We start from the raw sequence: 24,413 nt of genomic DNA on the forward strand, positions 1-24,413 counted from the left end.
GTAGATATGTAGTCCGCTCGGCTGCCATGACTGGGGTATCACAGGGGAGCTAGGGTCTGAACCCGTTTTACCGCTTAGGCTAGCTTATTTTGTAATCTTTGGATTGTAACAAACTTTTAAACTTGATTTTGGTATCCCATGTAAAAACTAAAGATTTGTTTTAATAAAAATGTTTACTTCTTGACCAATAATTTTAATAATGAGTCCAACACTAATTTTAAACACATGTGGTAACGATCCCTAATTAGTAGGGTGTTTCAACTTGGTATCAGAGCTGCCAAGGTTTCAGGGTTCCCTATAATGGACTGGGCATGTACACTTGCCACTAAAGACAAGCTCGACTCAGGGTTTAGTAACTATTAATATAGTTATGTGTGTGATTGCTTAAATGAACTATATATGCCTTACACTACAAGAAAAAACAGTATTCATAACACTTAAAAAGTGCTATCTGGGACTATTGATAGCACTTCTGAAAATGCTAACGTAGCCCATGTTATTAAAAGTCCAGTCTTTTCTTTAACATTTTTTGAATGTTATGTTCGGTGTTATCTTAAACTATTCAATAACACATTTTTAGGTGCTATAATATTCAAATAATAACATTTAGATAGAGTTTTTGATTATAAATTTAAAGTTTAATCTTGTATTATTTTCATAACACTTTTCAACTGTTACATTTGATTATTTTGATAACATTTTTAATTTGTTATATTATATAAACCATAACGATTTTTTACGCTTATAATATGCTTTTAAATCATAACATATAGTAATAAAATTTTAAATTTTATTTTGATAAGTATACTTATATGGTTTTTTTTTAATTAAAAGATTTTCATTATTGTATTTTGATAAAAAAATTCAAAATTAATCATAAAATGTAATTCTCAATAGATTGATAAACCATAAGTATTACATTAAACAATAACTAATTCAAACCATAAATGTGTCTACTTCATGAGATCTTAGTTCTAACTTAAGTTTGAAAGCATAACATAATAAAGTTTTATAATCTTGAACAATTTTTACTTCAAAAATGAAAAATAGAAACAAAACTTTATAGTAATTTTCCTAAACAAGAAAAGTTTTTGGTCATTGAAGATGAGAGAAATACAACATCCATAAAGTTGACCATTACAAAAACAACAATAACAACAACATGATACCAGCCTGCCATCATTTAATTTGGAAAGGCTGAATATACATGCCATTCTCAACATAGAACAAACACTTGTGCAACATTTTCTCAGTAAATTCCGGGGATGACCCTGTACCGAACCTTCTCGCAGTACGATTTCCAGTATTTTCCATACCTACAATAACAATCACATGTCAAGATTTTATGCCTTTATCAGTATGAAAACGCGCAAACCATTATTCATTTCGTCTACTTATTTATTTTTCTCTACACTGGCATCGATTTGTAAATTGTCTACACCTGTTGGACCAGAAACCACTAACATGATCAGAGTTTGTCTCTCCCATACAAGCAAATAAACTAGTAGCACTCGTAAGGTAAGTTTTAACTAATGAATTACCTCAACTTCGGGATCTATTTGAAAAACTAAATTTGGAAGGTTTACCTTTGCAATTTTTAAGGGACATAATTTTTCATAAACAAATGATGAGATTGTGTTTGCTTACTTGGATCGGCACCGATCATCATCCCTTTTCGCCTGGTCGAGGAGAAGGATTGTAAGAAACACCACATAAAAGTAGGGTAAAGCCTGCAGGACAAAAGTGATTCAATTCAAACACAACTTCTAACAACATAAACAAATCTAAACCCCAGAAGGAAAATTACTTACGTGGTTAAAAAGAGCTGGAACAGTCCAGAAAAATGCAGCTAATATTTCTGGGACATAGTGGAAATGTCGAGCTAATCCCCACCTGCGTGAACCAGAGAACTTTGTTTTTAGAATTTTAGCATTTGACAAATTAGGACAATGGCTCATAGAAATAGAAGAAGAAAGCACCCTCTATTAGAAAACCAAACCATCCACATGGTTAGAATGCTCATTTTATATACATAGTGTACCCATTTCAAGGTTTCCAACATCCTGTTGGAGCAAGTAGGCCAACAACAGCATGCTCACCCCCCCCATTCATAACCAAGAAGAAAAAAAAATCCAGTTAGTTCATATTTACATGGCAGAGCCTGAAAACGTACCATCCCGAAGTTAAAAGAATGCTGCTTTTTGTTTCCCCAGTTGTGGTAGTGTAAGTGGCAGTTATCTGTGAAACAGAAAGGGAAGAATTATGCAGGATTTAGCAGCAGATATACAGAAAATTGTATGTATAATGAGAACTAAATAACGAGTTTTAGAGAACCATATACCTTTGATGGAGCTTTACCCCAAACCAAAGCTTTGCCATTTGTTCTGCAAAACTCTTGCCTTTGCCTATCACAGTCGTAGTTGATGTATATGCAAAGAATGCCTGCTACTAGGATGTAGAGTGCCAACTGTGACAAAGCAAAGTAGACAACTAAAATTAAGAATTAATTTAACATGGACAATGGGGAAATAGGACAGAAAAGAAAGTATGGTTGGTTGCAAAAAAAATCAAGTCTACGCTCATCTCATGGGCTTGGCAGCTTACAAACAAAGTTACAAGCATTCAACTTTTGCATTTGGCTGGTAGAATAGATTTGCAGCTTCTAGCTCAAATCTAGAATCAAATTGCCAATATACAGCTTTTACAAGCTAATAATAATATTACTGGTGTATACCAAGGGGAGTTAGCTCAAATGGGAAGACATGTGGTTTGCTTCCATAAGGTCTAAAGTTTGAATCCCACCAAGGTAATTACATAGCCATTGCTATAGTTTCCTACTCTCTAGTAATGCAGAAAAGTGTTCACATTTTGAAAAGGTTGAAAAACATTTTGGAACTGTTCCTGAACGAAAGCAGTAATATTACATTTTATTGACCAAATAAACTTAGAATAGAAAACTTTATACCTGAGTTCCAAGGTGTACAGGATGATTGACCAGGTACATGCCAGGAGAAGTATATATAGAAGGCACCCATACAAGGCATCCCCAGCAAATATAAAAACCAGCTGTCAAAATGATAGGTACAATGATCCAAATGAGAGAAAGTATGAACAAACCAAAAGAACGGGAAAGAAGCAATAGATAAATTCAGCACTACAAGAACATTTGTTTAATAATTATTTGGTCTCTTCTAATCACAGTGAAAAATTAGGTAGTAGAAACAATTTATCTGCTAAAATTAAGGCCAAGAATTTGCAGAGAACTAGATAAATAAAAAAGAAGAAGAAATCAAGCAGAGAACTATTGTGATTTCTAATAGTATTTACATGTGATAGCACAAAGCCCTTGAATAAGACTTAAGAACAACTGATAGGTGAATTATCCTTACAAAGAATGTCACACTCCAAAAACCTAGTCGACAATCCTAAATTTACATGTACCTTCACAACCTTATCTCATTACAGTTTTTTTCTAATTTACCACATCCCAAATTTAATAAACAAGAAAAGCAGAAATCCCAGAAGAATCACACTTACCCAATAGAAATCAATTATGATGTTCCCAGACGAGCCAGGATCAGTGGAAGACGGTGCCACATGGCCCTTAAAACAGAAAGAAAGAGTCTCAAAAATATCCAGCTTGTGGTACGAGCTAGAGTTGGAGGCTATGGCCCTTAAAACACATTTATAATTATATTATGTTTTAGAGTTACATGTTTAGTATTCATAAGTTAAACTTGTTAAGCACACGTATATTATAATTATGAGGTTTGTAGTTTATACAATAATCTAGAAAATAATAATTCATCTAATAAACAAATACATCAATTGCAAATATTAAGCACACGAGAAGAGATTAAAAACTCAACAAGTATCAACAAGTATTAAGCACAAAAGAAGTACTCTAATTCCCTAATCATGGATCAACAAATATTAAGCACACGAGAAGAGATTAAAAACTCAACACTCCACATTAAGTTTGAAACTATTAAAAAATGAACTATGAAAGTTATTATAAACAAGAGAGTATCATCAACTAATATGTAGCAGTAAAATTTTATTTATGTACATTTCAATTTTAAAAGAATTCTAAATCCCAATTGAGTTCTTTCCATAAAATCGTGAACCATGCATGTAGAAAACTACAATATTACTTTTTACAACATTCTTATCAAAGGATCATTGTAAAAGCAATGTGATCCACTAATGTGAGAACAAACCTCATCTGGTTTCTTAGCAGCAAGTAGTGCATTTGCTCGGCCTCGTAGAACTTCAAAACTGAGATACTTAGACACCTGCCACATAGTAACAAGATGTCAATAAATGACATTATTAAATCCAAATCAGTAATACGATCATGTTATATTTATCAACTATTAAAATAAATCCTGACAGAATTTTGAGAAATTAATATCTGCATTTTATGTTCTTCAATCTCTTTTCATTACATTATGAGGGAGCATCACGTTAATAATTTCTCTTGTTCATTATGCTTAGAGATAACTGAAAACTAAATGGAAGATAAAATGTAAACCGTAAACAGTAATATGGAAGAAAAAAAAACTGATTTTTAAGTAAAATTATTCCAACAGTTGTTCAAGTTTAATTAGATAGGGAATTACCACAAAATAGCCTTTGGTATAACCAACCTAGGCCAATCCCTTATGTGTGGGTGGGGGTGGTCAGATATTTTTTTCCATATGATTCATTAAATCAGATCACATTTTGTTGTAGAATGAAAATAATAGAAATTAATCATATAAGCTATACAACAACCTATTATTATTGATTACTGGTATTAAATGCTGACAAACCAACTCTTGGTATCAAGAAAATTATCAACGGACTAAGCAAAACATGAGTAGTAAAATGTCTTGCATAAACTGAAAAAACACCTTTGCAGCACTTTCATATGCATTAGCGCTTCCCTCATAATCCTTTAGTTTATACTTAACTTCTCCAAGCAAACGAAAAACATCAGGGTCACTTGGCTTCTCCTGTGTAACACAATAACACGAATACATGCAAGCTTAGATCAAAAGTTTTTACTGAACCCTTCCTTTGGCCAGCATCGTCCAAGTACATTACTGTTCAGGAAGTACAGAAACAAACCTTTGTCAAGTTCTCAAGCAAAGAGACCACTCAGGTATATTCTCCTAACTCAGCCAAGGTTACAGCAGCTCCCTGCAAATAACCCGAAATAAATATAGCATGGATGCTACAAACAACGGGAATATAGATGGTTTACCAAAAAAAAGTCAAATCAAGAAACCCTTTGGCACCTAACCCTACTCAGAACACTGTTTCCGTCAATTTTCATCAGATGATGTTGCAGCTAGTAGCATCTTTAATTTTTCTCATTTTTTATGTAATATTTAAAATTTAAACACTTCTCCAGCTTTCTTTATCTTTTTCCTCCAGACTATATTTTTATTAAAAGAGAATAATCAACAACACTTCCAGTCATTATTATGTCCAATAGATAGAATAAGATAGGATCAGGAGTGATCCTACATCTGGCCAACTAGAAATTAGCAGTAAAAAGCTTAATATTTTTCACAAAAACCTATAAGACATAGAATCAGCTCAACATTTTTGGCTTGAAATAAGAAGCTAACAAAGGTTCATTTTACATTTAAGCCTCACCAGATAATACCAAGTGATTTAATCAGATGACTTTTTCTTTTTTTAAAGCCCAGCTAGAATGAAATAAAATAATCAACACAATAGCTTATTAGACAAGTTCTATCGCTTTCAGAACTTAAAATACTGCAATCTTCTTAGAGAACACCTAATTAACTTTGTTCTCCTTTTTCTATTCTTTAGATTTTCTCACACTAAAAATCTTTTTCCTTTGAAAGAAAGAGAGACTCACAAAAGAACATAATCTGGCATTAACAGTTTCTGACTCACCTCAAGAGCAGTTAGATCTCTTGGGGAATTGCTCAGTGTTGCTTCGTATCCTCTCAGTTGAGTCTGCCATGAATCAGAAGTAAAATAATTAACATGTTGGGCAGCTCTTTACCACTTTCGGGATGATTCCTCCAAAATACACAACATGATTGACGGTCCATTAGGATCAACAAGAAACATGTGAAGTATAAACCAGCTCAGCAGCAAAGAAAAGCATAAAATGAATATAAGACTTGATTTGCCAGTCATATAAGAAAGAAAAAACATTGCATACTGCAAGGATCAAAGGAGTTATCAGAAACAACAACAGTATTAAAATTAGTTATACTTAACAGGGAACAAAAAGTGTTACAGATTTTAGTTTTACTATTTGCAAAATTTAAGAGGATGCCAAAGGAAGTCAAATCCCAATGTATACACAAAAGGGAATGAGTATAGTGCACCAAAAAAAAAAAAAGGAAATGATCAGAGAGTCAAAGAAAAGAAAGGGTATAATATTCTAATGAAATATTTTCAGTCTTATAAATAACTAATGATGTCAAATTAATCAATAATGCTATTGAAAATAACCAGAGGTGTAAACAAACTATTACGTGATGGATTGCAGCTTCTAAAATTCATAGAAATCTTACATATATTAAGGAAAAATATTGTGTGTTTTCAAAAGTGTAAAGCATAAATAAAACATAGGAGATCTAATTATGAGACAAGTATATTTGTAGAAAAATTTGCCAATGTTAAGTCAAATCGTCAGCTGCTTTACTATCTAATAAATCAGACAAAAGGTCAATACATATACGAAATGAGAGAGAGATTGACACTAATTATTATGATATGCATACATATATCTGTTTCTGGCCAACTGTGCCAAAATAGCAATATAAAATAGATCTGCAAACACAGAGGCGGTGGCTTGGAAAATGAACAGTGACAGTTTGGGTTTCAGATCAAGCATCTGGGTCTAATAACATAAATGAGCAGGTTTGGAATAGAGATGGAGCCATCGTGAGGGATTGCATATGCTCGACATTAGGGAGAGAAGAGGCATTTATTTTATTTGTTTTTAAAAAATACCCACAAAAGTTGAAGTCTTTATGGGAGAAAAAGAAAACTTACACCCGAAATTCTAATGCTCACAAAAAAGAAGAGGCATTTATTAAACCTTAATTTTTTTTCCAAAGCTAGAACTAGTCGACCCAACATAGATTTTCAACTTTCTCAGTCAAACATGATAATCTAGATTTTCAGCTAGTCGTCGATTTGCTACAACCACCAAAACATGTTTTCAAAACATCAGTAAATGCAATTAAAAGATTCAGCTTAGATTCATCTTTATGCAAAATGATGAAGACCAATACCTGTGACATGAAATGCCTCTGCACAACATCTACTAGTTGCTCCTTCGATGGGTTGGGAATGGCATCAACCTTATATAAATCCATTTTATTAGTACAACATGAAGGAAATCTGTTAATGCCGAAAGAGAAGAGTTTATTCAACCAGGCACATAGCAAGAAAATCACTCACAAAATTAAAATGTCGCAAATATCTCCACAAAGCAGCCTATATATATGAAAGTCAGGATTTTAGAAATAATTCCAACACAAGCATATATATATATATTGATAATATTCAAAATGGTTTCTTGATATTAAATTGAAATCTGAAAAAAAAAAAAAAACAAATTATACCTCACAGAGACAAACGGAGGTCTCCAGTTCTTGCTCAAAGCCAGTGGGAGAGATAAACAGAGAGGGGGGGGGGACGAGAGACTCAACGACTACAGCACGGGCGTGGTCGTGGTGTGCTTCAGTTGCGTGAGTACCGGCGTGAGGGAGGCTTCAGCAGGGGTGTGGTTGTGGCGTGGTTCAACGGCGCAAGGGTTAGAAAGCCGAGAGAATATGAGAGAACGAATGAGAGAAAGAGCAAGGGAGAGCGAATGAGAGAAAGACTGAATGCACTGAGAGATTAGGGATTAGGGATTTAAGACTGAATGCACTGAGACTGAATGCAATGAGAGAAAGACTGGTAGAGATTAGGGATTTGAGAGAGAGAGAGGCACGCTGGTAGAGATTAGGGATTTGAGAGAGAGGATTTACCAGAGAGAAAGAGAGAGAGGCACGCTGGTAGAGATGCACTGAGAGATTAGGGATAAGTTTTTTTTTTCATTTGCTTTTCTCTTTTGTCAATTTCAGGCGGCAAAAAGTGTTTCATTTGCCGCCTAAATTTTTTTTTCCCGTCTTTTTTTTCTCCGTGTCTCCTATCAATAGCACTTCTAAAATTATGTTATATTTTAATGTAATATTTGAGTAAAATTGTTGTAGTGTTACCTGCTTGTTTAAATAAAAAACATGAGCTATTCAGATGGGGCTTGGCCCTTGACTACTATATGCATGTGCAGGATGTGCGTATTAGCATAGTAGATTCTTGTAAATGTTGTATGATTGCTTATAAGCATCATTATTGCTTTTGAATGTCAGAAATGCTTATTAGCACTGATGTATGTGCACGTATGCCAGGAGATGCTTATTAGTATCGTTAATTGTCTATGCATGCTAGGAAATGCTTATTAGCATCCTTCTTGCCCTTGAAATGTTAGAAATGCTTAATAGCATTATGTTATGTATGGGAATGTCAGGAACGTGCTTATTAGTTTTGTTAGTGTTTGTAAATGTTAAGAACGTGCTTACTAGCATCTTGTTTGAGCATGAATATGAATCGCCATGCTTATTAGCATGATTGTATATGTGTGAATTGTTGGGATGCTTATTAGCATTGTCGATGCATGTGAATGCTTATTGGATCGGTTGTGAACCATGGGATGACATGGGATATTGTTTTTATTGCCTGATAAGCCGAGTCATTGATTATATATAGACTTGGAAGTATGCTTCCAGGGAAATCTAATGACCCAGCCGGTGATGAGAATTTGGTCGGAAGTAATGACCATGGTCAGAACCCTCCGCCAGCCCCTGAAAAGTGGCAACTGAGGCTTGCTGATATGCAAGCTAGGTTGTAGAGACATGATGAAGAAATTCGTTAGTTGAGGCAATAGCAGGGAATACTGCATAAGAGGCCCCATCTGCTACTCTAGTATCGGCCGTACATCAGTAGACAGAATTAGAGAACCGTTGGGAGTTAGTATATGAACGGTTCAAGAAACAACACCCTCCGGTTTTCAAGGGTAGTGCATATCCACTTAAGGCAGAGCAGTGTATGACTATGATTACATCCATCCTCAATTTTATGAGGGTCGTGGGTAATGAAAGAGTGGTTTGTGCCACATACATGTTTCAGGAGGATGCCCAAATCTGGTGGGAGGTGGTGTCCCAAACTAGGGATGTAACCACAATGAACTGGGAAGAGTTTAGAACTTTATTCAATGAGAAGTACTATAAGGAGGCAATTAAAGATGCAAAAGCTGAGGAATTTAGTAGATTGTTACAAGGGAGTATGCAGTGACAGAATATGCCTTGAAGTTTGACAAATTAGCCAAGTTCGCTACAGATTTGGTACCCACTGATGGGACAAAGGAAGGAAAGATTCTTGCAGGGGCTACAACCTATGATAGCCCGGGATGTCAGAATTACAACAGTGCCTGGAGTGACGACATACACTCAGGTAGTAGAGAGAGCCCTTACCGTAGAGGGCGTTGAGTATAAGATCTGGTGCGAGAACGCTGCTGGAAGAGATATGAGGAGGACGGGACCTCCCTTTACAGGATCAAGTAGGGTGGAGGCCTTAGTGACCAGAAAAGGAAGACCCTGGATACTGTTTTGGCTTTCGGTCCTGACAAGAGGCCACGGGGTGTACAGATTGGCTGCCAGGGAAGTAATGAGTACAGGAAGACATATCCAGAGTATGCCAGATGTAGAAGACGTCATCTAGGGGAGTGTCGGCGAAGGCTTGCTTTATATGTGGGATTACGGGGTATCTCAAGAAGGACTGCACAAGAATGAAGAAAGAGGAACCGAAGAAGGCAGACAATCGACTCCAACTCAAGTGTTTACATTGACACAGGCTGAGGCTGAAGCTAAGCCTCAGTGGTGACAGGTAAGCTATCTAGTGCTGGCATTTCTTATACTATGCTAATTGACTCTGCTGCTACACATTCTTATGTTTCTAGTAGGATTATTCATAGACTGTGTAGACCATGTGACTACTATGCTATGGGGTTTGGGACGTTATTACTCTCTGGGGAGTTAGTGATTTCCAAGAAATGGGTCAGACTACTGTCAGTGATAGTGGATGGCAGGGAGTTTGCAGTTGACTTAATAGAGTTGGTTATGAATGACTTTAATATGATTTTGGGGATGGACTAGTTAACTAGATATGGGGCAACCATTGATGTAAAAAGAAGATGGTAACTTTTGAACCTGAGGGTGAGGACACCTTCGTATTTTTTGGCACTGTGCATGGACCTCGAGTACCTATGATTTCAGTATTGAGGGCTAGAGACCTATTGTGAGGAGGTTGCATAGGATTCTCGGTCAGCGAGTGGATACCACCCAAGTCGAGCTAGTGGGACCAGAAGAGACTAGGTTAGTCTGTGAATTCCTAGATGTGTTTCCAGAGGAGTTACCAGGGTTGCCGCCGCATAGGGAGATAGAATTTGTTATTGAGCTGGCACCAGGGATAGAGCCAGTGTGTAGGGCACCTTACCAAATGGCCCCAGCGGAGTTGAGGGAACTTAATGTAAAATTACAGGAATGGTAGACTTGGGTTTTATCAGATCTAGTTTCTCACCATGGGGTGTGCCAGTTCTATTTGTGAAGAAGAAGGACGGTTCTCTAAGGATGTGCATAAATTACAGGGAACTGAATAAGCTAACCATTAAGAACGGGTATCCTCTACCAAGGATAGATGACTTATTTGACCAATTGCAAGGTAAAATGGTGTTTTCAAAGATATATCTTCAATTTGGTTATCTCTAGTTAAGGATTAAAGAGGATGACATACCAAAGACAACTTTTTGTACCAGATATGGGCACTATGAGTTCCTCGTTATGTCATTCAGTTTGACTAACGCCCCGGCAACTTTCATGGATTTGATGAACGGGGTATTCAAGGACTATCTGGATCAATTTGTGATCGTCTTTATCGATGATATCTTGGTATATTCGCAGTCAGAGGAAGACTATGAGCAACACCTTAGGTTGGTCTTACAGAGACTGAGAGAGCACATATTGTTTGCGAAGTTTAAGAAATGTGAGTTCTGGTTACCTTAGGTGACTTTCTTTGGTCCTATTGTTAGTAGAGATGGGATCAAGGTAGACCCAGCTAAGATTGAGGCTATCAGGAATTGGCCGAGGCCAAGGAATGCCTCTGAGATTAGAAGCTTCCTCGGATTGGCAGGTTATTATATAAAGTTTGTGGAAGGGTTCTTAAGGATAGCTACCCCACTGAGGGAATTGACACGCAAGAGTAAGAAGTTTGCATGGTCAAATAGATGCGAGAACAACTTCCAGGAGTTGAAGCGGTGTTTGATTACCGCCCCAATCTTGAGTCTTCCGACATACCAGGAGAAGTTCATGGTTTATTGTGATGCTTCAAGACAATGGTTAGGGGAATCTCTATCAATAGATCCCTTAACCATTCGGCCTCTTTGCTGGTAGCAGCTAGAGCTATGAACTCTGCTTCCATAGTGGAATGAGATATACAGGTTAGTTTCTTGGAACCCCAAGAAATTGCACCTCCACCAAGTGTAAATACCCAACCAGTTGTGGACAAGTTGTCCCCAAGATTGGATATCCAACTTGCATCTGTATATCCTTCTAATATCGAAGGAAATTTGGAGTAGGGCTTAGTCCTTTGGTTTTCTTGAGATAACCTAGGACTCTTCCAATTGCCTTCCAGTGATCCACACTTGGATTACTTGTAAACCTACTAAGTTTACTTACCGCAAATGCTATATTAGGTCTAGTACATTGGGCAGCGTACATTAGACTCCTTATAGCACTAGCATACTCCAATTGAGCCACCGCTCTTCCTTCATTCTTTTCTAGTTTTACACTATGATCGAATGGAGTATTGGCATATTTAACCTTAAGATGGTTAAATTTGTTCAATACTTTCTCAACATAGTGGGCTTGCCCTAATGCAAAACCCCCACTATGTTTCTTTACTTTGATACCAAGTATGGTGTCAACTTCTCCAAGATCTTTCATCTTGAAGGTTGATGATAGAAACCTCTTCGTTTCTTCTATCCCTTTCATGCTATTACTTAGAATAAGCATGTCGTCCACGTATAAGCAAACAATGATCACATATCCCTTACAAGTTTTGGAATACAAACACTTGTCTCCATTGTTATGTCTAAACCCATTAGACATGATGGCTTGATCAAATTTCTCATGCCATTGCTTAGGAGGTTGTTTCAATCCATATAAGGATTTTACAAGTGTACAAACTTTATGTTCATATTTTGGTAGGACAAACCCTTCAGGTTGTTCCATATAGACCTCCTCATTGAGGTCACCATTAAGGAATGTCATTTTGACATCCATTTGATGAACGTATAAGTTGTGTATAGAAGCTAAAGCGAACAAAATTCTTATAGAAGTTGTTCTTGTAACAGGCGCATAAGTATCGAAATAATTGATACCCTCTTTTTACCTAAACCCTTTAGCTACTAATCTAGCTTTAAAGGTTTGGATAGTGCCGTCAGTGTGGTATTTTCTCCTAAATACCCACTTACCCCCAATTGGCTTAGACCCCGGTGGGAGGTCTACCAATTCCCAAGTGTTATTGGAAAGAATGGAATCCATCTCATCATTGATGGATTCTTTCCAAAATGCACTATCTCTCGATTGCATAGCTTTTCTATAAGTCTTAGGAACATCCTCAACGAGAAGTACAATAGGAATTTTTCTAATAACTTCCTCTCTATTTCCTTCTACCATGTAGAATGAAATTCATTGAGAATCTATCTCATCCACTGCTAGACTTTTATGATTTTTAAGCTTTTGACTTCTTCTAGGTTCAAAGGGTTGCTTTACATCATTTTGAGAATTATCCTCTTGAGAATTAACTTTGGATGTAGAAGCTTGAGAATTGTTCTCATCTAACAAATTCTCCTTTAGAGATGTTGAAGCTTGAGAATTGTTGTCACATAACATATTCTCAAAAAATTCAACTTCTCTAGATTCAATCACAATATTAGACTCTAAGTCTAATAGCCTATAAGCTTTACTATTGTTGGCATAACCAACAAAAGCACACTTTATGGCTCTTGAACCTAACTTTGTTCTATTAGGTTCGTTTTTCTTGCAATATGCAAGACACCTCCACACTTTGAAGTACCCTATGTTGGGTTTTCTTCCTTTCCATAACTCATAGAGATATCTCATTTTTCTTCATCGGTATTCGATTAAGAATGTGACAAGCGGTTAAAAGCGCTTCACCCCATAAGTTGAAGTTCAACTTAGAAAACACCAACATAGAATTTATCATCTCTAGATAAGTCCTATTTTTCCTTTCGGCAATACCATTGTGTTGTGGTGTATAAGGTGCAGTGCACTCATGAATTATACCATTTTCTTCACAAAATGCATTGAATTCATTAGAGAAGTATTCTCCTCCTCTATCACTTCTTAGCACCTTAATCTTTTTTATTTAGTTGATTTTCAACTTCTAATTTATACAATTTAAAAGCATCAAAAGTTTCATCTTTATGCTTTAAAAGAAACACATAGGTATATCTACTAAAATCATCTATAAAAGTAAGAAAATATCTTTTACCACCTCTAGTTAAAACACCATTTAATTCACAAAGATCACTATGGATTAAATCTAGTAAATTAGATGATCCTTCTACACTAGGAAATGGTTTCTTAATCATTTTTGCCTTAACACATGTTTCACATTTACCATAGTTTTTAATATTGCATGCAATCACACCACATTTAACTACTCTTTTCATGGTTGAAAAACCTATATGCGATAGTCTAAGATGCCACAAAAATAAAGAATCATACTCAACAATATAGGCAGAATTAGCATTTTTATTGATAACATTGAAAGTTACATCATTGGTGCACAATTTAACCATACCCTCACAAGAGTACCCCTTTCCCAAAAATACATTTGATTTGGTAAGTATAAGTTTAACGGACTCAAAAACGGCTTTAATGCCGGGCTTGCCAAGCAAATCACCACTTACCAAGTTTCTACTCATTTCGGGAACATAAAGTACATTCACTAATGCAACTTTCTTGCTGGAGGTGAAAAAGACTTCAATGGTACATTTGCCAAATACCTTGGATTTGCCCTCATTGCCCATTTGAATCTCATGGTTGCCCTTTGACTCTTCAAAGGTCTTGAATAATGATTTGTCATAGGTGACATGGACGGTGGCACATGTATCATACCACCACCCTTTCACCTTGCCTTGGACCGCATTCACCTCACTAAGGGTAGCAACTATGTTTTCCTCTTGAGTTGTGTTCACCTTAGGTCCTTGCTGGTGTTTTCTATGCCTACACTCTCTAGCATAGTGACATTTTTTCCCACACACGAAGCTAGGACCTTTCTCGCCCTTAAACTTGTTTGGGTTGGTTTTTGGACCCAAAGGTTTCTCGTTACCCTTTTTCCCTTTGTTTTTGGGATGTTTTGGTTGTGACACCGCATTTGCTTTGGAAGTCTCTCCATTAGACCCTTCCACAAGTTTATCTCTACATATCCTCTTTGATTCGAATATGTTTTTGGATTTCCTCCAAAGAATAATCCTCATTTTTATGAAGGATTCTTTTCCTATAGCTCTTCCAAGTTGTTGGTAATTTAGCCACTATAGCACCAACTTGAAAGGCCTCAGGAAGCTCAATCTTTAAAACTTTAAGTTTGTTAACAATTATTTGCAATTCATGAATTTGAGGAAGAATAGGTTTGTCACCAAAAAATTTGAAATCGAAGTATTGAGATATCAAAAAAATTTTGGTACCTTCCTCTTCCGCCTTGAACTTTTTCTCAAGTGCATCCCATATCTCCTTGGCTGATTTGGTCTTGGTGTAGAGGTCATAGAGCCTATCGGATAGGGCACTGAGGATATGACCCCTACAAAGGAGATTGTCCTCCTCCCTCCTCCCTTTTCCTTCTTTTCTCCACCTCCTCGGGAGTGTCCTTGTCGGATGGTGTTAGGAGAGGTTCTAGAGTGGATTCTAGGATGCAGGCGATTTTGAGAGTGGTCAAAAGGAATCTCACCTTGTCTTGCCACCTAGTGAAATTGGACCCATCAAACCAATCCAACCTCACTAGGTCTTGATTCATGATTTTGATGGTCTCACCTTCCATTGAAACAAACAAGGGATTAAGCTTTTGAATGTTAGGAAAATATGTATTTGCCTCAATGGAAATGGTAAGAAAATACAACTCTATGCAATAATATTACAAATAAATAATGATTGATTAAAAAGAGTGTTACAACTCTATAACTGAAAATACAAATAAATATAGAGAAAGAAGAAGAAGAGGATTGAAATAGAAAATACAACTTTTGACAAAAAGATACAAATAAACTTGAGGTAGTAAAAAGAAAGATGTAGATGAGATTACAACTCTTAAGCAAAGATACAAGTAAATATAACAAGAATGATAAGAAGAAAAACAATAGAAGAAAATAAGAACAAGAACAAAATAATAAGATACTCTCACTCACACAACCAAAGTGAAGAGTGTTGGGGATCACCAACTTGAACAAGGTTTGAAACCTTTGTCCAAAAGCTTATTTCCCCCCTAACTCAAGCACTAAGGGATCTCTCTCAAATTTTGGAAATGCTTTATGGAATTATCAAGCCTCAAGGTGTTTCTAGCCAAGGGCTCTAATGGATAGAAATGTTGTGTCTTACAAGTGAGCTATAGGCTCCTATTTATAGAGTTTACTGACACCCTTTGAATTTCAAATTCCACCAACCCCCATGGTTGTTACCAATGTTTAATTTGATTAATATGAAATTAAAAATGAGATTTGAGAGTTATTTGGGTTTTTTGTGCCGTTCAACAAAGATTGAAAAAACTGAAAAATTGGTTAGTTTTTGGCCTGTGGCCGCGACCACTAGTCTCTGTCCCATAGGCCGCGGCCACCAACATTCAGTGGCCACGGCCACCGACCAATTTCAGCACTTAAAAATATGTTGTTTTTCCAAATGGTTCCAAACCCCCCAAATGATTTTGTAACTCCCAAAACACATTATTGGGGTTAAAATCATATCTCTAACAGCCATTTCACGTATGGCTTTATGAAATTCATTTCAATATTGTGTAACAACAAATGTACACAATAAAGGGTAATATTTGGAAGTTACAAATTTGTAACACCAAATATGTTACATTATTTGGATATATCTCATTTATCTAAATATTGTAACTCTCTATTATGTGTTACAATATGTGACACTCTTTGTCACATTTATTTAATCTAAAACATTATATTATAATATAATATAATATGACATTATATTATAAAATAATATAACAGTACCATCCACTACCACATATCTCGGAGCTTGATAGAGTATTTTTCTTGCGTCCTTTCTTTCCTCAGGTAGCCTTCCTGTTGTAAGGAATTCCACTATGGGGGTCATCCAGGTCGGCCTTGTGTCGATCATCTCGACCTCTATCATTTTTTCAGTCACACTCGGACTTTCCAAGAACTCCACTGACACCACATTCAAAGTCTCAGCTTCCTTGGTGGTGGCAAGCCTTGCCAAAGCGTCAGCATTAGAGTTCTGCTCGCGAGGTATCTGTTCAACAGTACTGTATTCAAATTTTGATAGCTCCCCCTTTACCTTAGATAGGTAAGCCACCATCTTGGTACCACGAGCTTGATACTCCCCCAACACCTGATTGACCACGAGCTGGGAATTGTTATAACACTGTACGACCTTCGCTTTGAGCTCCTTTCCCACTCTAAGTCCAGCTAGCAAGGCCTCATATTCAACTTCGTTGTTAGATGCTTCAAATCCAAATCTCAGAGCTGTATGGAATTTATTCCCTTATGGAGAGATTAATATGATCCCAGCTCCGGATCCGTTCTCGTTCGATGACCCATCTACGAATATTTTCAACAAATTTTGCACCGGTTCCTTCAAAAGCTCCTCTTGAAATCTGGTGCATTCAGCCACAAAATCAGTAAGGGCCTGGCTTTTTATTGAGGTCCATGGTACGTATAGTATCTCAAACTGGCTAAGTTCAATTTCCCATTTTAAAAGATGTCTCGACGTTTCAGGTTTTTGCAATACTTGCCTTAAAGGTTGGTCGGTCATGACGTGGATTGAATGGGACTGGAAATATGGTCTGAGCTTCCTGGAAGCTAATATTAGGGATAATGCTATCTTTTCTATCAGTGGATACCATGATTCAACTCCGAGAAGTCTCTTACTTATATAATACATAGATTTTTGAGCGCGGTCTTCTTCTCGAACTAACACGGCCCTGACTGCACTTTTTGTCACAGCCATAAAGAGGAACAGAGGTTCTCCAGACATAGGCTTAAACAATACTAGGGGCTCGACTAAGTGTGTTCTTAGGTTGAGGAATGTCTGCTCGCACTCCTCAGTCCATTCAAATTTCTTGTTTCCTCTTAGCAAGTTGTAGAACGGCAAGCACTTGTCAGTGGATTTTGAAATAAAACGGTTCAGGGCTGCCACCTTTCCAGTCAGACTCTGAACTTCTTTACGCGACCTAGGTGAGGGCGTTTCCAACAATGATCTAATTTTATCAGGGTTCGCCTCTATCCCCCTTGTATTGACTATGAATCCCAGAAATTTTCCCGACAGCACTCCGAAGGTACACTTCTAGGGATTCAACCTCATATTATACCTCCTCAAGATCTCAAAACATTCATTCAAGTCGGATACATGGTTATCGAAAATCTTGGATTTGACTAGCATATCGTTGACATACACTTCCATATTTTTCTCGATCTGACCAACAAACTTTATGTTGACTAACCGTTGGTAGGTAGCTCCGACATTCTTTAGCCCGAAGGGCATAACTTTATAACAATATACATTAGTTGGATTCATAAAGCTAGTATGCTCTTGGTCCACAGGATTCATAGCGATCTGGTTATATCCAGAATACGCATCCATGAAGGACATGAGCTCGTGTCCCGCGGTGGCATCTACCAACTGATCAATCCTTGGCAGTGGAAAGCAATCTTTAGGAGAAGCTTTGTTCAGGTCGTAGAAATTGATGCAGGTCCTCCACTTTTCATTTGGCTTCAGGACCAACACAGGATTCGCGACCCAGATCCGGTATTTTGCTTCATGAATAAACCCACACTTTAATAGCTGAGCTACTTCTTCCTCTAGTGCTTCAGCTCGGACTGTTGCCAAACGTCTCTATTTTTGGGATTTTGCAGGCACGCTTTTGTCCAAGTTCAGAGTGTGCATGATCACATTCGGCCTAATTCCCACCATGTCTTCATGCGACTAGGCAAAAACATCTAGATTCCCTTGTAAAAATTTAACCAGCTCCGTTTTCCTTTCATCACCAAGATTTTTTCCAATCTTAATGACTCTTGAAGCGTCTTTGGGATCTATGTTTACTTCCTCGAGCTCCTCAATAGCTTGGAGATCTGACCTATCCTCACCCATTCGTGGGTCGATATCATCACTCAAGGCGACGTTGCTATTCTTTGCTTCTTGAGGTTCTTCTGTCCCGCAAGTAATTTCCACTTCCTGGGACTCCTCACCTCCGTCACTTATGGCCATTGCTTGCTGCCCGAGTTGTGATTTTCCCTTCATAGAAATGCTATAACATTCCCTGGCAGTGAGCTGATCACCTCTGACAGTGCATATTCTCACAGATGAGGGGAATTTGATTGCTAGGTGGTGGAAAGAGGTTATGGCTTCAAACGCCATCAATGAAGGTCGGCCCAAAATCGCATTGTACTCGAATGGAACATTGATGACCACGAACTCAAGCAGCTTGGACACAGTTTGTGGACCTTCACCCAATGTTACCACCAATTTGATCGTTCTGATGGCAGCCGACCCTTCACCAGAAAACCCATATAAAATCATTGAGGTTGCCTTTAGCTCGGTTACAGAAAATCCCATTTTTTCTAAGGTGGACCTAAAAAGTAAATTCACAGAGCTCCCGTTGTCTACCAGTGTCCTCTGAAACTCTTCGGTTGGCAAGTTGAACAGTTATGACCAGAGGATCGTTATGTGGGAACTGGACATGGCTGGAATCTTCCTCTGTAAAAATGATTCGTTGTTTCTCCAATCGCTGCTTCTTTGATAACCGTTGTTCTAGGACGAACTCAACTCCATTATGGGACTTCAGTTCGTTGATGTACCTTTTCTAGGCACCTTTGCTCGTGTCAGCCAGATGAGGTCCTCCCGAAATGGTGGCTATATCTCCTCCTGTTATCGGAGGAGGATTGTCTTGATTCACCTGAGCTCCGGCTTGATTCATTGGAGCTTCAGGAGCTGACGAAGGGTTTTGCCCAGTGGGCTGACCGGGAGTTGCACGATTACAGGCATATTGGGCCAAAGCTCCCACCCTGATGAGAGTCTCAATCTCATCCTTCACCTGTCTATAGTCATCAGTATTATGACCGATATCATTGTGGAATCGGCAAAACTTCGAAGGATCTCTATTCGTTCTTTGATTTTTTAACTGTTCTGGTTTCTTCCATGGAAGGCGAGTAGAATTAGCTAAGAAGATGCGCTCTCTAGTATCTGTGAGATTGGTATATGTTGCATAGATTGGTTTAAATTTCTCCATGGACTTGTTTTTCTTTGTTCCGCTCTGGTCGCCCTCACCATTTCCCTTCCTCTTATTATTTCCCCCTTGGTTATTCTGGGCAACGGTTTGAGCCGTAGCTCAACATCCGTTACCACTCCAACAAGCTGGACAGGGACTTGGCTTGTTCCTGCAACAAAAGCTCGCACCTCTTCCAGGTTAAGTCATCTTTGAGCTCCTGTCAAGAACTCATCCACAGTATTAACTCCTTTCCTCTGTAACTCTTCCCACAGGTCGCCTCCAACAAGAATTCCATTCCTCATTGCCATGAGTTTGGAGCTTTCATCGGCATCTCTAGCTTGCGTAGCGACATTGGCAAACCTACTTAGATATGCTTTAAATGGTTCGCCGGACTGCTGCTTTACATTAGCCAATGAATCAGCCTTAATCTGAGTTGCCTGGGAAGTCCTGAATGCTTTCTTAAAATCAGTGGAAAAACTCTTCCACGAGCTAATTGAATGCCTCTAATATTTTTTGAACCATTGCCTGGTTCGACCAATCAGAGTCGAGGAGAATATAAGGCACCTTAGATCGGGTTCGACGTTGTGGGCCATCATTATGGTGTTGCACATCCCCAGGTGATCAGACGGATCCCCATCTCTGTCAAACTTTGACAAATATGGCATCCTAAAACACATCGGGTATGCGGCTGCCCCAATATTCGGGGCGAAAAGCTCGAGCTCATCCTCTGAGTCTCACTCGTCTTTTTCTTTCTCCAATAGAAGCTTCTTCATAAGTTCTTCCATTTGGGATAGCCTTTTGAGGGTTTGGTCCTTGGTCCCTAGGTTATTCTGGGGTTGTTCAACAGCTCCCATCCTATCGTACGTGTTTGGCGGGTTGTTGTCCCTCCATGTTCGGGCTTGGTTTTGTGGGACATTCTCGTTATCATGTACTTCGGAAGGACCTCCCTCTTGACGAGTATAACTGACTCCTTCATCCCGAGCTGAATTTCTTCTCTGCAAATTTAGGCGATCATGCAGATCAGGTTGTGGATCATATCGAGGGCTCTGAGCTAAACTTAGATGATTCCTTAGATCACCCTCAGACCTACCGGACCTACCACTTCGATGAATTTCTGTACAATAACTTCCATTTACGAAGCTCACAGCTCATGGTGGAGGCCGAGGATTTGGATTTTCAACACGTGTCTGTGGAACATAGGTACTGGCAAATGGAGGAGGGTTTCTTCTGCTGTCTCCGTATGCAGGAATGTCCTGTGTAGGATGAGGCAGTGTTGGATGTCTTATGGGTAACAGGGGATGCCTAATTGGTGAGGCAATCATTTTCCTATCAAGGAGAACTAAATTAGCCCGCCTCTGTTCTGCCCCATCATTCCTAGCTCTCTGCGCCCGACGATCCGATCGTGACGCAGAAGGGTTGGTTGGACCATTTTTTCTCTGTGAACCTATTCCAGCCCCTCCTCGTGGGTTGCCTTGGGTATTCCCAGGCGCGTGTGATGGAGGCACTGAACTCAGGGTCGCGATTCTAACTGATCGGCTGACGTGCTGATGACCAATCCGAGGGCCACTAGGTTGAGCATTTTGGTGGTCTTGCGCAGCAGGCACAGAACTTGGGGTGGTAGTTATGACTGGCCGACTTGGTTTGGATAAATTATTCCTGTGGGACTTATGAGACCCACTTTTCCTCTTTCCAACATTAACGTCATTTGCAAGAGGGGGTAACCGAGCCAAAACCTCCTCAATTCGCCTGTTTGCCTTAGCAAGATGGCTTCTTAACTGCATATTTTCCAATTCAATTGAAGTTAAGTAGTTTAGGTTTGGATTCGGTGGCAATGATGTCGAACTCCCAATATCACCGTGGCCCACCAGTTGCTTTCCCGGTCATTGTTGAACTTCAGGGCCATGCTCATTTGAAACAATGGTATGATGGCCCCCCTGCCCACCAGGCTATTCCATCTCATTGTCATGCATTGAGTGCGTGACCACCGTGATGATATTTGAATGGGATTTTGGTGAAAGCACTAATCTCTCCTCTCAATGAAAGCACCAAAATGTTAACGCGGTTTTTCACCAACAATGAATTAAGAAAATAACAAGGTTGAATTAGTGCTTGATAATAAACCGAAATAAGAAATTAACTGTCAGGAACACATATCTTTTTACGTGGTTTAGTTGTTAAAATCCACCTAGTCCACGAGTCTATATTATTACTGTTTTTCTCTCTATTTTGGCAGAGTTTCAGTATTACATAATAATCCCCTTTTTCCTGTCCAATATTCTCAATATTTATAGAGAAATTCCATGGACAGGTTCGGGTAACCGTGTGAGTCAATCACGGACTAACATATTTATTACATTTAATATGAAATATTCCCATTTATACTAGGATATGATCTAATCACGAAATAAATGGTCTCCTAATATTTGGGACATTAAATATTACAGATTGGCCATAAACGATAGTATAAAATACTCGGGTCTTTCGGGATCCACGGATTCGCCATATGCTCGAGTTACCACGAACTGGATATGTCTCCGAGCTCGTACTGTGGAGGCCGTGCCATATGAATATCATAATCTTGTGCTTCACAACTTATGCATTCCCAGCTCATATAACCATTGCAAAAACCGTGTTTTCCTCGTGGATAATATATGGATTCCTTGGCTATTTCTTCCATGTATTTATTTTCCAGCCAGCTGTACCCGAGCTGAGTGAAAAACTCGTGCTGAAATTAGGGTACACATACTTCTTTACGCAGGAGGATTTGAATACGAGGCAGAGGCGTTGGTTGGAACTGGTGAAGGACTATGATTGTGACATCCTTTATCATCCAGGGAAAGCAAATGTGGTGGCAGATGCCCTAAGCCGGAGAGGTCCGGGGCAATTGTACAGTTTGAGGCAGATATCCAAGGAGTAGGCAGAAGATATGACCAGAGCAGGGATTGAGTTAGTAATGGGCCAGTTAGCCAACATTACCCTGCAATCTACTCTTCTAGAAAGGATAAAGGAGAGTCAGTTACAAGAGAAATTATTGATTAAGATTAGAGGGGACGTCCTAGTTGGAGTGGCTAGGGATTATACAATATCATATATGAGTTTTCTAAGATATAAAGGTCGGATCTGGGTTTTGATGGATACTTTTATCAGATGGAAGATTCTAGATGAATATCATACTACTCAGTACTCTTTGCATCCCAACACCATGAAGATGTACTAGGACCTAAGCACTTTATATTGGTGGCTGGGGATGAAGAGAAACATAACCGAGTATGTGGCCAGGTGTCTGACCTGTCAATAAATCAAGACTAAACATCAGAGACCAGTGGGGCTACTACAACCCTTAAACATCCCAGAGTCAAAATGGGAAGACATCACAATGGATTTTGTGGTGGGATTGCCCAAGAAAATGGGTCAACACGATTCAGTGTGGGTGATTGTAGACAGATACACCAAATTGGCTCCCTTTTTACCAGTGAAGACGACTTATACCATTGACCAGTATGCATATATCTATGTAAAAGAGATAGGACTTCTTCATGGAGCTCCAAGGTCGATCGTGTCAGATCGAGATCCCACATTCACTTCCAAGTTTTGGGGAAATTTGCAGAAGGCGATTGGCACTCAGCTGAAGTTTGGTAATGCTTATCATCCTCAGACCGGTGGTCAGTCTGAGAGGACCATCCAGATATTGGAGGCATGCTGAGAGCATGTTTACTAGACTTTGAGGGGTCTTGGAATAAATATTTGCCTCTGATAGAGTTTTTCTACAACAACAACTACCAGGCGACCATAGGAGTGGCTCCTTATGAGATGTTGTATGGTAGGAAATGTAGATCACATATTCACTGGGATGAGATGGGTGAGCATAGATACTTAGGACCTGAGACAGTTCAGAGGACCAGTGAGGCTATCGAGAAAATCAGAGCCCGGATGCTCGTATCACAAAGTAGACAAAAGAGTTATGCGGATCTGAAGCGCAGGAACATGGAGTTCCAGGTGAGAGACTATGTCTTCCTTAGAGTCTCACCACTGAAGGGGTGAGGAGGTTTAGGAAGAAGGGCAAGTTGAACCCTAGGTTTGTAGGACCTTTTGAGATCCTGGAGAGGATCGGTCAGGTGGCCTATAGATTGGCCTTACCTCCGGCATTGTCAGTTGTGCACAATGTGTTCAATATTTCGATGTTGCGAAAGTATGTATCGGATGAGACTCATGTACTGAGCTATGAAGATCTGGAGCTGCATGCAGACTTATCTTTTGAGGAGCAACCAGTCCAGATATTAGACAGAAAGGACAAAGTCTTGAGGAATAAAACCATACATTTAGTTAAGGTATTATGGAGGAACAGCAAGGTCGAGAAGGCGACCTGGGAGTTGGAATCAATCATGCGGGACCAGTATCCCGAGCTGTTTAGGTAAAATTTTGAGGACGAAATTCCTATAAGGAGGGGATAATTGTAACATTCCTAATTTCCTAATAAGGCTTAGAGCCTTGATTATGAGTTCAGATTGGAAAATTATGGGTTTTTATATGATTAACCGTGAATTACTTGTTATTTATGTGTATATGTGAGATATAAATGTATATCGTTACTTGATTATGTGAGTTATATTATAATATGACTAGATATGCATGTTTAGGTGTATTAAATATGCATGTGGGCCTGTTTCTTATTAGAAGGGTATTTTCTTAATTTTGACCCGTTATGGGTATATTTGAATATATATGTGCATATATGTGATATATGTGTGAGATCACATTATTATGTGGATATATTTATGGCACAAGGCGAT

At 38.6% G+C, this 24,413-nt stretch overlaps 1 protein-coding gene and 1 long non-coding RNA gene across 2 annotated transcripts; both read right to left on the reverse strand.

Moving 5' to 3' along the window:
- Window positions 1–1,069: 1,069 nt before the first annotated feature.
- On the reverse strand, window positions 1,070–3,103 carry LOC133829237 (7-dehydrocholesterol reductase-like). The gene is made up of 6 exons (XM_062259081.1): window positions 2,966–3,103; window positions 2,342–2,467; window positions 2,174–2,238; window positions 1,812–1,893; window positions 1,648–1,730; window positions 1,070–1,316 (listed from the first exon to the last, which is right to left on the reverse strand). Exons 1-6 carry the CDS (start codon window positions 3,002–3,004, stop codon window positions 1,250–1,252), a joined length of 462 nt encoding a protein of 153 aa, XP_062115065.1. The 5' UTR covers window positions 3,005–3,103; the 3' UTR covers window positions 1,070–1,249.
- A 1,081-nt stretch (window positions 3,104–4,184) lies between these two features.
- On the reverse strand, window positions 4,185–5,212 carry LOC133829238 (uncharacterized). The gene is made up of 3 exons (XR_009891637.1): window positions 5,113–5,212; window positions 4,896–4,997; window positions 4,185–4,295 (listed from the first exon to the last, which is right to left on the reverse strand). It is a non-coding gene; the product is annotated as an uncharacterized LOC133829238 (long non-coding RNA).
- Window positions 5,213–24,413: the final 19,201 nt, after the last annotated feature.

This window comes from Humulus lupulus, chromosome 4 (assembly GCF_963169125.1).
Source record: "Humulus lupulus chromosome 4, drHumLupu1.1, whole genome shotgun sequence".
NCBI lineage: Eukaryota > Viridiplantae > Streptophyta > Magnoliopsida > Rosales > Cannabaceae > Humulus > Humulus lupulus.